The following is a 14,792-nucleotide window of genomic DNA, read 5'->3' as shown; positions in this document are numbered from 1 at the left end:
TCTTGAATATTCCTGCATTTCAACATATGGAGACATTCAAAACACACTCAGAGAAATGCAATATACAGCAGGATCTCCATGCAGTTTATTGATATTGGCATTAGTACAAAATGTTGAAGTACACTGCACATATAGATTATCAATGAAGATGAAATCATAACAGCTCCAAGAAATGTAAACTGGTAGAAAAATGACCCATTCCCATACTTCTGTAAAACAGAAGTGATCTGGGTCGTTTTTCTGGTTTCCGTCAACAAGCCACATTGATGATATTCGAGTTTGAATTGTGTGCCAGAGACTCAAGGAAGGGTAGGTGGGAGAAAGACTACCTATTTTGAAGGAACACAACATTATAGATTATATAGAAATAAGACAGTTAGTGAGAACTGACAGCACAGCTGTTGTCTCACGTTTAAAACTATCGCATAGTCTAATTTAAAACTGTCACTACATTTTTAATAGTGAAGACTCGCAGAGAAACATAGCATCAATTTTTGCAGGATACTATGAGACAATACAAGAAAGTGTCCGATCCTCATAGGCAACCGTACCCCCATGTTCCAGGTTAGGAATAAGGGGTAATTCTTTCCCGTTTGAGGGACCTTAATACTGAAAGAAGAAAACGGATTACGCAGTATTCCGAATATTTTCTCTTTTCCTAGCATATCAATATGTTGTAAGAAAACTGTTGCTCCATGGATTTTTGCAGTGCAATTTTACCTACTAAAGTACCATACAATTTTTGAATATGTCATGATACATGTATCAGGAAGTACTTTTCAGAAATCAAGGGTATCCATATTTTCAAGAGAAAAAAAAATTAATCATCTATGCCTTGAAAGCCTTTTGTAGAGAGAGAAGTCATTTTATTTTGCCAGGAGGTTTGTCAACTCCTTGGCAATCATTGTATGAATCATTTTCATGATACATGGTACCAAGAGAGGAGTCAAACCTTTAACCATCACTGTGGCTTTGGACAGAAACCCTTCCAATTCATGAAAGACCTAAGATTCAATTCTGCTTCCCTCCACAGGAGTAGGAAAATCCTCTCAGACGTGGAGAAGACTTTCGCAAAATTAAAACTTTAATAGCTAACTGTCTGTAAAGAATTATTAGTGAGAAAGACACCTGCTACTGTACATGTACATTGCCTTGACTCCAATTCCTCCAGTCTTGGTAGGTCATCTACAAACTGCGTCTTCTTTGCAACAATTTCCCTGGACATTTTGTTATCATACATTCTTCCAAATACCAGTGGTGTTAATGACAGGATCACATCATGGATGACAAGTGGGGGGGTTTCAATGACATCATTTGACCGCCGGACAGAATACTCTTTCTTTATTCAATAGGCAACACCAAATAGCTTTTCTGCACATATCTGGCGCTATGTGTAAATGGATGGAATAGCAACGTATACACAATTTTCAGTCCGGTAGAAGAGCCGACCATGATCAGAAATTCCTTCTTTGCTGCTTACCCTCTGACAGTAGTGAACGCTTCCATCTTGTCATTAACAGTTTGTGTGACAAACTGACCAGATTAAAACTCTCCTGAACATTGCTAACACTTGTACAACCTACCATACATTGCTCTAACCTCCCAAGGTGTAGCGTAAGTACAGTCAGTCACAAGGACTGTCGGGAGGTAGACTACATGTATATCCTTCCATCAACACCCAAGCTGGGAACCAAATCCTTATGACAGTTACGTCCATTCTTTAAGTTTTTTCCACTACTTTACAGGTGGGTAAAATTATCGCTTCTGTCACAGCTCTTACCAAAATGCTAGAGAAAAGCAGCAACTTATAATGTGGATTAGACTCAAATAAGTAAGTTTATGGCCGAGCTATGAAAAATACAACTTATCCTACTAAAACATAAATTCTTAAGAATAAAAAAGACCTTAATCAACAAAGCTGAAAGATACATACAAATGTACAAATATGGGCTATAGGGAAATGATTGTGCATGGATCACTCTTGGGGAAAAAAATTGCTGAAAAACGGTACACAAAAATATGTATAAATTGCTTCCTTAATACTTACTAATGAATGAGTATTCTCACATCTACAAATATAATACAAAAGGCATCACAACATACAATGGGAGTGGAACTTAAATTTTGTTGAAGTCTATTCTGACTTTGAGTTCTCTTTCAGATAGATACGCATTTGACCTGATACTTACAGACGGTCAAAAGTATCTATGTATGTGGCGACTGAATAACTACCAACTTCATAAATGACATATAGCCAGAGTGTCACTAGGCAAAGCCAGCAACTTCGGAAGCAAATTTTGCCATGAAGAGAGAAGGAATCCATACGTCAATATAAATCACTAATTTTCTATCTACAAATAAAATGGGATATCAACTCAACAACTTAGCCCTAGATCACCTTTGATTTATCCTTGCATGGGTTAACCTATATCTGTTGTTTCTAAAAACAGTTTTTTGGGGGATATCAAGTCGATGGACGGTGGTTTCAAATTGCAAAATTTTCAAACATTGCAACCACCGTCTGTCCACATGATAGCTAAAAAAACAACGGATATAGGTTAAACCATGGATAAAGGTGAATAACAGTTTAAGCCACTAAAATACAATGCAGTAAAGCAACCTTCCAAAATTTAATGATTACTCGGGTAACTAGAAACATAACTATGGCAAAATTGTCATATGAAGTCATCATCTATATGTATACCACAAGAATACCTTTGGGGAAATAATCAACCTATTCAAACTATTGTTAAAATACATGAATGTACACAGGCCATTTCTGCCAGCAGTGCATTTGAAAGAGCATTGGGTCATCAGTAGAGATACTGTGTGGACTGTACAGGTGGGGTAGGAACACTGTTGCGAGTTTCAATCTGGGCTAGCTGTTGTGTGTTATGCATCAGTGGACATACATGTATGGAGCTGCAAAAATGACCTGCGGCCGCAGAAACGACAACAAAAGGCACTCCGAACTGCAGCTTGGCTAACCACTTCACGCGGGTCGGTGCAAATGGCATAACACATGGAAGGACACATTTGTTTATCTCGGCTCACATGTAACACAATAACCAAATCTTGGTCACTGGTATGTACGAAGTAACTGGATTTCTTTTCTTTTTTTGTCTACAGTCTTTCTGGCGGCTGACAAAAGACACCGTGACTTCCAGCCTTAAACATGTTGGACAGGGCAACAGCACATTCAGTAGAAGGAGATGGCTTCAGACTTCTACAACCAAATTTCTAGGAACCACCGTTTGGATTTCTACACCTGAATGTCCCGACTTTCTTTTTTGTAATTAGCTACAAAATTAGGGTAAGGCCAAGCTTACCGAAGAAATATTTATCTAAGCCCCTAGGAGTTTTACTGGGTAGAGCGATCATATCTGTATTGAATGTGTCATCTCTTCAACAGAGATGGTTCCCACAATGCCTTGCTCCACCATGTGAGAACCGACCAATGAGCTGCCCCCATCAGTTCACTGTTGTTTCTCCTCTCCTCTCCTCCTCCTTTTGTTTTGTCTTCACTGTGTCCCTCTCTGGTCTATCGCCTGTTGAATTCTGCCCTGATTTCTTGCCTTATTGCTGGAGGGAAAGAGAGATACTTCACAATTATTTCTGCCCAAGTGTAACCGTACGCAACGTACGGTTGGATCCAACAAGACCATTAGCTTGATTGCCCTGGACAAGTATAAGTGGTGATCTGGTAAATTCATGTTTGACCGTACTTGCTAGATGGGGCCAGTGTGACTTTCCTGATGCAATTTCCAAGGGGAGATATTGGTCCAGAAGCCTGAATAAAATGTGCTCCCATTGGCACACCCAATAGACCAGCCCTAGAAGCTTGTCTCTGTTGTTGTGATTAAAAAGTTATTGCATGCTTTGTGAATCTTTGAAACCTTGTCCAACCCCTCAGTTATACTTGTCTGGGTATTAAAGTATGTCTGTACATGTACATAGCAACATCTTGATGCGTTTACTATATTTTTAAGTTGAAACCTTGCAGCACAAGTGTTATCCATATTCACAAATATCTTAATTACAGCAAATGTATTTTGCTTTTTATGATATAAGAGTGGAACAATTCTTCCTACGAACTTTGTAATTGTATCAGATATTCCCTCATCCCTAACCCTAATCTCAGAAGCAATACATGTACATCAAGGGGGTAGATAGTTTACTTACCATCAATAATTTCCTCTTTCATTTTGCTCACTTCTTTCCTCACTTCTGCCAGAATTTCCTATGGACAAGTAAAAAGATGAATTACTATTATCAAATATGATATAGACTTTATGACAAGATGTTTACACTGCACTTAAGCATGCACTGTTTCATGTCTAATCATCGTTCTGTAACAAAATTCAATGGGTCGAAAATATGGTAAGAAACCAGAAAAAAAGCAGTCAAAAAGGCCAGGCAGTCCTGAAACAGATGTTGTGAGTTGGTACGTGCAGGTTTGGCTGTAAGGCCATGTTTGTTTGATTAACAGTATGTGGATGACATCCACATGAACATTGATTTTTGTCTGTTTCAAATATGGTGAAAAACAGAAGTTTCCCACCATACAGTAAATTGTATAAGGCCACAGCAAGTAAATTTAATGGATGACATCCAGAATGCAAAAATAATGCCTGCCTAATGAGATAATGAAATAGTTGACAACTACATTCATGGCTTCCATATTGGTGCCACAACTATCCGACGGCAACAAGTTTCACTTCTGGAACTTGAGTCATGGCTACCTCCGTAGTGTCATTTCTACAGTCTTAGTACATTTGTATAATCATTAGGCTACAGCACAACATGTTTGCCTATTTTGGTCTATCTGACCATCCCCGAAGAGGAAAAAAATCTTCTTTTTTTAAATTCTGAAATCAGGCGAAAATTAATGAGCGCGCTGATGTTATCCATAAGATTTACTTGCTGTGGCCTAAGGTACCTGTAAAATTGGCAAATTTATGCTGTGAATTGCAAAGGAATATCTCTAAATAAGGATAGTTCTCTCACCTGTTTCAATCTGTCTAGATCTCCCTCCAGGGGCGGGGACCCTCCGTTTACGGAAGACGTCCTGATTGGTTGGGGGAAGGGGGTGGAAGAGTTTATAATATGTCAAGCAGTTGTCTGACATTTCCTTTGATGAAATGCACTAAATGCTTATCTCTTATTCTATTTCTTAGATTTTCTTAGACTCCAGAACTATACATGTAAGATAATGTTAAACTGTATATATTAAGATACACTTGAATAAAACAAACTTCTGCGAAGGCAGCATTTTGCTTAATGTTTGAATAAGCTTAATGTTTGAAACAATCCTCATTTGCTAAGCCCAAAATGTCAACCCTTGTCCCTTAGACAAAGGCCTACTCACCACTCCTAGCAATTGAACATATTCACTCACAGTTTTTAAGCTTAAGTCATTTTCCTTGGAAACTAACAAAACAACAGAATTGTTACCATATTTTCTGAAATAACTTGCGCACTTTTAAATTTTTCACAATTCAAAAGGTGCAGCAAGTTGTTGCCAAAGTCGAAGTGCATACTTTGTTTGATGTAACGTTATGGAATTTAATGGGAAAAAGACCTCAAATAGAGAAAGGTGGTGCTAGGAATGATGCAATGATGCATTTGTGTGCAACAGTATTCTGAACAATTTTGCATCTTGCGGTAGGCAATTTCACAAGTTTGTTGGGACACTGCCACTGGGGAACACCAGCATTTTTTTAATTCTGAAGTCTCCTTAATTTAATATGCAAAATTTCATTGTGAAAATACAAGCACACATCAGAAATCTGACTTCATCTGGTTCAAGGTGTGTTTAAGATTTGTGAAGAAGGGACTTTGAGACTTTGTTTGAGACTTATCTGGGGTTAAGTTATACCACCTTTCCACTAGGACGGCACTCTCGCTGCGCTCTCTCTGCAACCTAGAATTTGACATATTGCTCAACGAATTCTATAGAAAAGAAAGAAATCTCTTTACACTTTGTGTGCTTTGTCGTCTTCTCAATCTCACTTTTACGTTTTGTATGATATACTCAGTGTGAAATCGAAGGTTACACATATCCTATTTAGGTCGCAGTGAGAGCGCGGCGCAATCGCCGTCTAGTGAAAAGGGGGCCTTATGAGTTGCCAAAGGAACCAAGGGTAGGATTTTCAAATACAATTCAATCTCTACAACTGGACAAAAAAACGGATATTTACTTCCGGACGTTTCGAGTGACATCCATCACTCTTCTTCAGCGTCACTAGAATGAACTAGCAGAACAATTCAATACAAGTACAGCTAACTAGAAAAACTGGTTTAACCTCTAACTTGTTAGGATCGTATGCAAATTAAACACTCAAATGTAAATCGTGTTAGGATAGTTCCCTATGGTCAGACAACACTATAGGAAAAATGGATGGTGACCGACAAACATCTCTGGTAAACTTGGCCCATACCTGGTAAACTTGGGAGACTGACTGCCACCATTGCTGGGGCCCTTGTTGGAGCCGTTAGTGCTGTCGCTCCTGCCCGTCGCTCCAAACTTGTTGGGAGACCTGTTCTCCCATGGCCTGCCCTTTGCATCTGGACAGAGGGACACAAACATCATAGTTAGGACAGGGTTGTAGCCAGCCTGAAATCATTTTCAGTCCCCTTGATTTTGAATGGGAATCCTATCGAGCACCGAAGGCATGGCGTGACGTTGCGTGTCATTTCTAAATCAAAACCCTCTGAAACACTATTTCCTGTATTTTGAGGTGCAAATTTTGCTTGCAGACTAAGCTGTTCAATGGCATCTGTTTGGGTGAAAAAGAACACATAGGTTTCAGTTTTTTTTATATCTTTATATATCAATTTTTGTCTGTCCAAGGGGACGGAATGGGGAAAACTTTTTTCAGTCCCCAGCTGCAAAATTCCTTCTAAGGACTGAAGGACAGGTGCTGGCTACAACCCTGAGTTAGGGTGTAAAAGACAAATGTTTCTTCCAGATCACTTCAGTGTCACTGACGAAAACCGGTTGAAACATCTGACCGTTTCCAAAACCATATCCAGTTGCTTGAGTAACTACTTTTTGGCGTATTTTATTACCTGGATGTCTAACCTACATCAACGACACAAACATCAGTATTTTTTAAAAGTCAGAAAAGTTGGTGGAATAGGACAGGCCGTACAGGCACAACGCCGTAACCAGCGGAACTCACATACACTGACTTTACCTAGCATCCATACTGCCAGATTCCGCAATAGTCCAGTGCCGTCATTGCTAACTCTAATCAATGAAACTATATGACACTGTATACGAGCTGTATGCCACATATACATTGTATTTCTATTCATTTTATACAAAATATCCACTGAAACAGCAATGCTCCCAGTTGATCATTAGTTTTGATCAATAGTTTTAAAGTGTAATCACGTTTTAGTGATTGATTAATATGTATGTCGTAATAAGCAGACTTTTTATGTACAACAGGACACAATTCAGCCCCTGGCTGCCATAACCTTGTTTTAATACTACTAATAATAAACCATTTTGATGATGATGATGGAATAAAGCTGTGGATGTGTAAAAAAATGTCTCTTTATTTAAAAAAATTACAGACCCCCTTTTCATTGACACACACTGCACTGTACACCAGTCCTGTATAGCTGAAAAATGATGTTGAAAATACTGGCATCTTTTTGCATTTCAGTTTGCACTGTTATACTGTATTTGTTATGTACTAAATTTGACTGAAAGCCCAGATAAAAAAGAATCCCTACCTACTGCCCCTATTGTTTTAGGAGATCAGAAACACAACATTTTTTCCCTAGGCCTTGCCTATGATCTATGAATTGTGCTCTGTCCTTACTACCCCTACTCCACAAGGAGGCGGGGGGAGGGGCAGATGATCTACGCAAGCCTGGTCTAGTCTCGTATTCTCTCGCGAGATTAGGTCATTCTCTGTGATCAAGATGTGCTGTAAGACATTGAAAATTTGTAGGTATGTACCTTACCTTTAAAAACTGTCCTTGCCTGAAGAAAATGTGTATGTGCTCACCTGTGCTGTTAACCTTGGCGTTAGGTGATGACTTGGTATCTCCACCTCCCTCCTCTTGCTCTTTCTGCTACAGTGGGACAGGGAAGATTCCACACAATGTAGGACAAGTACATTTGTACACAACAATAAGCTGTTTCATGATTAAACTTCTTCTGTGTTGGTAAAACCCATTCTGGATCAGAACTGTAACTTCCAATACAAAATATTTCACGGACCAACTCCAGTCAAGGAATGAGTTATCCACTGCATTTGTGACATCATGTTAGGCAGATAGAACATGTGACTTGATAAGCAGTGGATGAAAAGTTGCAGAAAGTCTACAGTGCCCCCATCTCTGTTGTAGCATCCTTGTAGACCACAGATTCTTCTTTAGCAAGTAAGTCTGGCTCATTCCTTGACAAAGATTGGGGTTGGACACTCAAAAATTATTTTTTGTGTTTGAAGATACAGCTTAAGTCTGATCCAGCATAGGCTGTTTCTTAGTTTGAACTGCTCATGTGCCACAAGATGCATTGTAGGTAACATATGCCACTGAGACATATTCAAAACACATTTTGACATGTTATGACACAGTCTAGACAAGAACCGTTAACAGGTTTGGGGCCTTCATTTTTGACTTTGCGCATGAGCAGTTCACACTGAGAACTGGCTTATCAGGGCTAGTACGGAACTGCTACTGTTTGATTTTATCCAATGGTGATGACGCATTTGCATTCTCATCTTTCTGACATTTTTTATAGCCATAGCAAAGCTGCCAAATTGCTTGACACGCAATTTTTTTTCTATTTTGATTCATAATCATATCAGTGTAGTCAAACTCTTTGAACATAACTCTGAGGGAGTTTTGAACAATCACTCCAAAAGGTAATGCTAAAAAGTCAAGCCTGACGACACAAAATTGCACAAGGTACAGTACAAAAACACATCTAGAATCCATCTTTCCAGAGGCAAAAGCCCTTACAGGGGAGACAATACAGTGATTGACAGTTTAGAGGAGGAAACAATGCTACTGAGTTAACTATTCACAGCAAGTAACCTAGATCTGTCTGGAGAGTAGCTTGATAGGTAGTTAATGAGGTTAACACTTTCTAACAAGGACATGGCTACAGGTTACTAGGACACATGTACAGAGGACATGGCAAACAAGAGTTTGGAAACCTCATACCTCCACACAGCCTTTGTAGATTTTTCATCTTGACTCATTGATTATGCAAATAAGGATGTATTAAGTATGATCTCTTTTTTCTTATGATGGTCTTCTCAATCAAAATTACATTCATTGTAAGGGTAATTATAGTCCTTTCATTTGTCAGACTTCCATGTTTACATTCCACTATGGCTTGGCTTTGCTGACAAAGATTTTAGGGGGGGGGGGGGCTCTTTGGAGCATGCTCGCTGGTGGCCGATGAAGCCACTGAGTCATTCTATCACATAAATTATGCAAATGACAAACACACAGACACCTCAAACAATACCTCCACTTTTCGTAGAGGCAACAGCATTGTGGATACACAAAGAAGAAGAGTTGTAGGATTCAGAAGACAATGGCTATTCAAGTGTAGAGAGAACAGACAGCCAAAACCACCAATATAAATGCACCCACCACTCGACGCTCAGGGTTGATACTCACATTCTGTGCGGCACGCCTGCAAGAGAGAAACAAACCTCTGTTAGAAAAAAAGGAAAGATGCAACATTTCACAATGTTAGTGTTCAGCATCAAAGCAAATATAAAGGGTGTGAATAAATCAAGGAACAGAATACCGAAAATCCCAAGAAACAAGAACACACAAAGGAGGCAAAAAAAGGTGGAAGGGCACTAGCTTAAGGAGTGAAGAGAAGATGAGAAAGGCAGACTTTTCAAGAGGTTGTGGTTACCGGTTCGAAGTGTAACACAGCTCAAAGGTAACTTTTCCCCATTTCTATCCCATAGAAGTTAGAACTATTGATTCAGACAGTGATTTTAGGCAAATGACTGATAACAAAACTCAATTTATCACACATGTAGTTCTTACAGCATATTAACCTTCTACCCATGCATTTCAAATGTTTGAAAGTCTATAATTATTATGCATTTTCATCATACTTTTCTGTGTGTATGACTTGATAACTACGGTAAGTTTACAAATCAAGGAATCAAGTCAGTTGAAATTTAGCTGATCAGTAGTACATGTATTGGTAATGTTACAGCATAATTATGTAGGAGAAAGTCAAATTTAAACAAAGAAATTTGGGATCTTAACAAATAGCAGTACCAGTAGTTACTGTAGTATTATTATCCAGTTATTATCTTTGACACCATACCTGATAGCACACGTACTGTTAGCTTTAGCTTATGACAAATAGAAGTCTGGAAATACCATTTCTGTTCTCCTAGCTTACCAATCAGACTCAAACTTTGCCAGTCTACGACACAGAAGAGGAGAGGGGAGGGTAAACAAAAACAAAATAACCTTTGAGTGTTGTTGTTTATTGGGCGGCGTCTTCACATGAGAAAGGACAACAAACCATAAAATACCGTAAAACTGCTACAGGCGATGCAACAGGCATGATTAAATCACACATAACAAATACAGTCAAAATCTACTGAACAAAAAAAAAAGCAAACAAAATCAATGCAATCTCTTAATGCCAGTCAAAACAATGAGTTATCTACTTCAAATTCTTTAGCTTCTATTAGAAATGATTACGTACTAGGTATCTAGTCTTAATACAGGTGAGACTATACTTAGGCAAAATGTTAAATAATTATTAATAATAAGTGCACACAAGATGACGCTAATCTGTTATGTAAAACTAAAACTTTTGCTTATGACAAACAAAATGAAGATTTGATTTTTTTAATCCAATAATTGTTAGTATATCTCAGCACTCTATAGTCAAGTGTTTAGTCATTAGTTTAGAGCAGGGCTGGGTACCGGTACAGAAAATTCAGGTTCCGGCCCGGGTCAGGTCCAGAGGATTAGGTTCAGGTCTGAACCTGAACCTGCATGATTCATTATGTGAAAACTTGTGAATGGACTATACTCAAAACAATGGTCCATTTTGCTACAAAGAAATCTGTTTTGTAGAGTATTTGACTCCCAGTGGCATTTAGATACCCTACAAGGCTAACAGCCTCTGCACGATTGACAATAGAAATGACTGTAAACTCTACTCTACTTCGCTCTTGTTATTTTCTTTGACCGGTAAGCCACAAAACGTGTGAATTCCTGATCATATATATAACATTTTCCAATAAGTCCAACGTCCGGTTCACCAAATTGTTTCAGGTCCGTTTTTTCCGGACCAGTCCAATAATAAGAAAAACCTGTTTTGTACCTGTACACCGTACCGGTACCCACCCCTAGTTTAGAGCACTGCCAAAGAATTTTCCACAGGAATAACATTACAACACAGGCGGAGAACAATCCTCTTATATGGGGCATGTAGTCCATACCTTTGTGCTAGCCTGGCGGCCATCTCGTCCATCATGCCACCAGGTATGGCCGGCACACCGCCACTGGACCGAGCCTTCTCCGCTGGGGACATGTTGTCCGCGTCGCTGTCCGACTGTCGAGTAAGAAACAATAATTGACAACTGTTAATACACACTGTAAATGCAGAAATGTTTGCGGTGGTTTTATGTTCGGTGGTTTCAATTTCTAGGCAGTAAAAGACTACCATGCATGGTGTTACCGCATAATCAAAACCACTGCAAACAATCTTTTTTCCCGCTACCGCAAAATGAAATCCCCGCGAACTTAAATGCATTTACCGTATTACACTTTTGTACATCAAAGAAGGTGTGTTATTGTTTGGTATCATATGCACTGTAAAGTCATTTTGTTCAACCTTCCAAACTGCTTACATTTTATAATAAAGACATACATTTTTTTTTTGCCAAACTTTTATTTTTGCACTCTCGCATCAGTTTTGTGATTCCAAGAGCATGTTATCCACACAACTGAATTAACATGGCCTTTATTGTATTTACCTGGGCAATGTTTTGGCAACCTTAACAGGGACCGTAACCGACTCTACCACTCCTTGCCACAATGCCACAGTTACCAAAACATTAACTTAAGGTATAATGTGTAAATGCCATTCAGGTTGTGTTCCAAAGTAGACAATTGTTTTTGGCCTTTTCATAAAAACTATACATTCAAATTACAGTAAAACTCTCTTCTCTCTATTTCAAACTTTAGTGAGTGTATTATGACAGGTTCGGAAGTTTCATTAGATATCAGTTTACAACCTGCAGTATTGATATAAACAAACTATCATGTACACTGTAGGCTGTCCACTAAATGGCGTATACATTGTGACTAAAGGTAAACCAATTTGCTTCATTTTCTGCCACTTTCCACAATTGCTATGTATCTACATCAAGCAAGGCCTTGTTTACATCAACAGTGTTACATGCAGTTCAGTTCAGTTCAGTTCATCCTCGGAGAGGTGACAAAAACATGCACATATCTTGTCACATATTCTTGGCACATGTGCCCCTCCCCCTTACCAGGAGCTGAACCAGTCAAGATACTATGATATAGATCCTGGTTGTAAGTTAAGAACAGTTATTAATAAGAGTAGGAGTCTGAGACTTACCCTTGAAACTCTGCGTAGTTTGGCTGCTGCTAAAGCCTGTGCCAGCCCCCCTGCTCCGCCACCTAAAGGTGTGTTAGGAGCCAGGTTGGGGGGTGGGGGAGGAGGAGGGGGTGGGGGACCGCCAGTCTTGGGGGGTGGTGGGGGACCTGGGGGAGGAGGGGGTGCCCCCCCTGCAGCAGGCTGGGTGGGTGGGGTTGGAGGAGCTGGAGGTGATGGTGGGGCAGGGGGAGGGGCTGTTGTTGTGGGGGGTTGAGGTGGGGTTGGGGGGGTGGGGGCTGCTGGTGCTGGGGATTGACTCTGGACTGGTCCTGTGGTGAAACAGAACATCTCACTTAGTCCTGAACAATACAGTATAAATTGTACTATCAAACAATACTGAAAATTTTATGGATAAAGAAATCTTAATGTCATTAACATTTTCAGTGCCATTCTAATGAATTTTGCATCAGATTTCATATTTCAATCATTTACAGAGTGTACATTGTTTTTTGTCAGTACCACTAATTAAGTCTGATTAGCAAATGATAGTATGCCTGACAAAAAAATGGAGGATCTCTACCTAAATATTGTTTGCAATGCAGTATTATACTACATCAAACTTACCATGTGAAAAATGTATAGAAAATTGACTTCAAATATTGTTCTAATTTTGCGTTGAATTCCTTTAGGAGCCCTTGACAACAATAATTATAATGTAGCCTCTTTCCGACATACCTGACACTTCTAGAACCATCTTGTCAAACAGCTCAACCATACAATCTGGTCCGTTTTATGATCAATTTGCTACACGTACATTTAGACAGTAAACAAGTCTTCTTTTAAACCTAACCCCATATCCTAGATGGCATAAATACCAGTGTGGTGTAATCATAGCGCCATGTCACATGTTTGACGGGTGTTCCTGGTTACTGACCAAGGTTGGGGGACATCGGCAACAAGGCCACTCGGAGTCACCTTACTATCATCATATGCTAACATAATGTACCAGTCCTACAAGTGGTCAATTGCTGTTATTACAGTACATTTTGCATGACTTTCAAACATAGTTTCTTAGGCACTGTTCAAAGATATATATTGCGTATTGTAGTCATACATTGTTACACAATAGATTATTATACACCAGCTCCAAAACAACCATCCATACCAAAATATTTCCAAAAACATTATGATAAACATGACTTTTTTTTGTACAGTCGGCATACCCGATTTTCAACAAATTGTCCTGGAGACGGCGCTCTTTACGTTGTGGTCACATTCATAATTATATACAAAGTCATGTACATGACAATCTGTTTATAATCCATTGTGTCCATAAGACCCAGAGCTGTTTTCACTAGACATCTTATTTATTACAGACCAAAACTGATGTCTTTGCCAAAGCCATTGTGAACATTTTGTCAATTTGGACAGTCAAGTAAAGGAAAACATCACTCAGGACATTCAATGTTGTACATATTACAGTACTAACTGTAAATCCAAACCAAGGCTTTCTCTAGCTTTAGATTTTTTCCATCCTACTCAGTATTTGGGAGTCCTTATTATTGAGTTTCCTTGTTAGATACGTTATTTTAAGCTTAATATGGAAATAGATTTTCAACAGTTACATGTCACAAAGTTCTGACTCAGATTTTTGGGCGAACGGGGGGGGGGGGTGTTGGGGGGTCCTGGAGACAAACATCTGACTTTACATGTACATAGTACCTTAACATTAGCATGTGACTTTAACTATGGTTATACACAACTACTGGAGGCAACTTCTAAGAGAACACAGCCAGTGCATATTCGGTAATGTGAACGACGGTTACTCTAGAGTTTGTCACATGAGTCCTAAATAACTTCAGGACTGGCCTTGACCTTGGACTGGATCCAGGAAACTCAAGTTCACAAAAGTGACCCCACACTGACAGAAGTGGGACTGACTTTGATCTACGGTCTCTTTCAACGCATGTCATTGACATTTGAAAGGTGTTCTATTTTTAGTACCAAGTTTTACATCATACGGTCTAACAATATTGCTTCTGATGTTCATGACAACTCTAAGGCTGAGCATATTCTATACCCTCACACTCAGGGTTGACAATCACGGCAAAGCCTAACGATATCACCCATGACAACCCAGCCACAGAATTCGGGTATTAGGGGTGCCTTGCTTATGAATATTAATGAGCTTGCCTGATTTGTC

General features: G+C 39.2%; 1 protein-coding gene across 15 annotated transcripts in view; it reads right to left on the bottom strand.

Annotated features, from left to right (window-relative positions):
* Positions 1–63: 63 nt before the first annotated feature.
* LOC118414090 (protein enabled homolog) overlaps positions 64–14,792 on the bottom strand; it is a 66,165-nt gene continuing 51,436 nt past the window's right edge. For 4 of the 15 annotated variants that reach the window (XM_035817986.1, XM_035817896.1, XM_035817862.1 and 1 more), the window contains exons 6-14: positions 12,611–12,918; positions 11,463–11,575; positions 10,477–10,506; positions 9,628–9,670; positions 8,025–8,091; positions 6,441–6,567; positions 5,008–5,068; positions 4,183–4,240; positions 64–3,582 (exon numbers count right to left, since the gene is read on the bottom strand). In XM_035817986.1, coding sequence (XP_035673879.1) covers positions 3,542–3,582; positions 4,183–4,240; positions 5,008–5,068; positions 6,441–6,567; positions 8,025–8,091; positions 9,628–9,670; positions 10,477–10,506; positions 11,463–11,575; positions 12,611–12,918 — 848 coding nt within the window. In that variant the 3' untranslated portion in view covers positions 64–3,541. Of the gene's footprint in view, positions 3,583–4,182; positions 4,241–5,007; positions 5,069–6,440; positions 6,568–8,024; positions 8,092–9,627; positions 9,671–10,405; positions 10,430–10,476; positions 10,507–11,462; positions 11,576–12,610; positions 12,919–14,792 lie in introns of all 15 variants that reach the window. The other 11 variants (XM_035817871.1, XM_035817905.1, XM_035817924.1 and 8 more) reach the window with 11 other exon arrangements.

This window comes from Branchiostoma floridae, chromosome 1, assembly GCF_000003815.2.
Source record: "Branchiostoma floridae strain S238N-H82 chromosome 1, Bfl_VNyyK, whole genome shotgun sequence".
In the NCBI taxonomy this organism is placed as follows: domain Eukaryota; kingdom Metazoa; phylum Chordata; class Leptocardii; order Amphioxiformes; family Branchiostomatidae; genus Branchiostoma; species Branchiostoma floridae.
The sequence above is the reverse complement of the archived record's forward strand: the minus strand, read 5'-3'. Positions and strand labels throughout refer to the sequence as shown.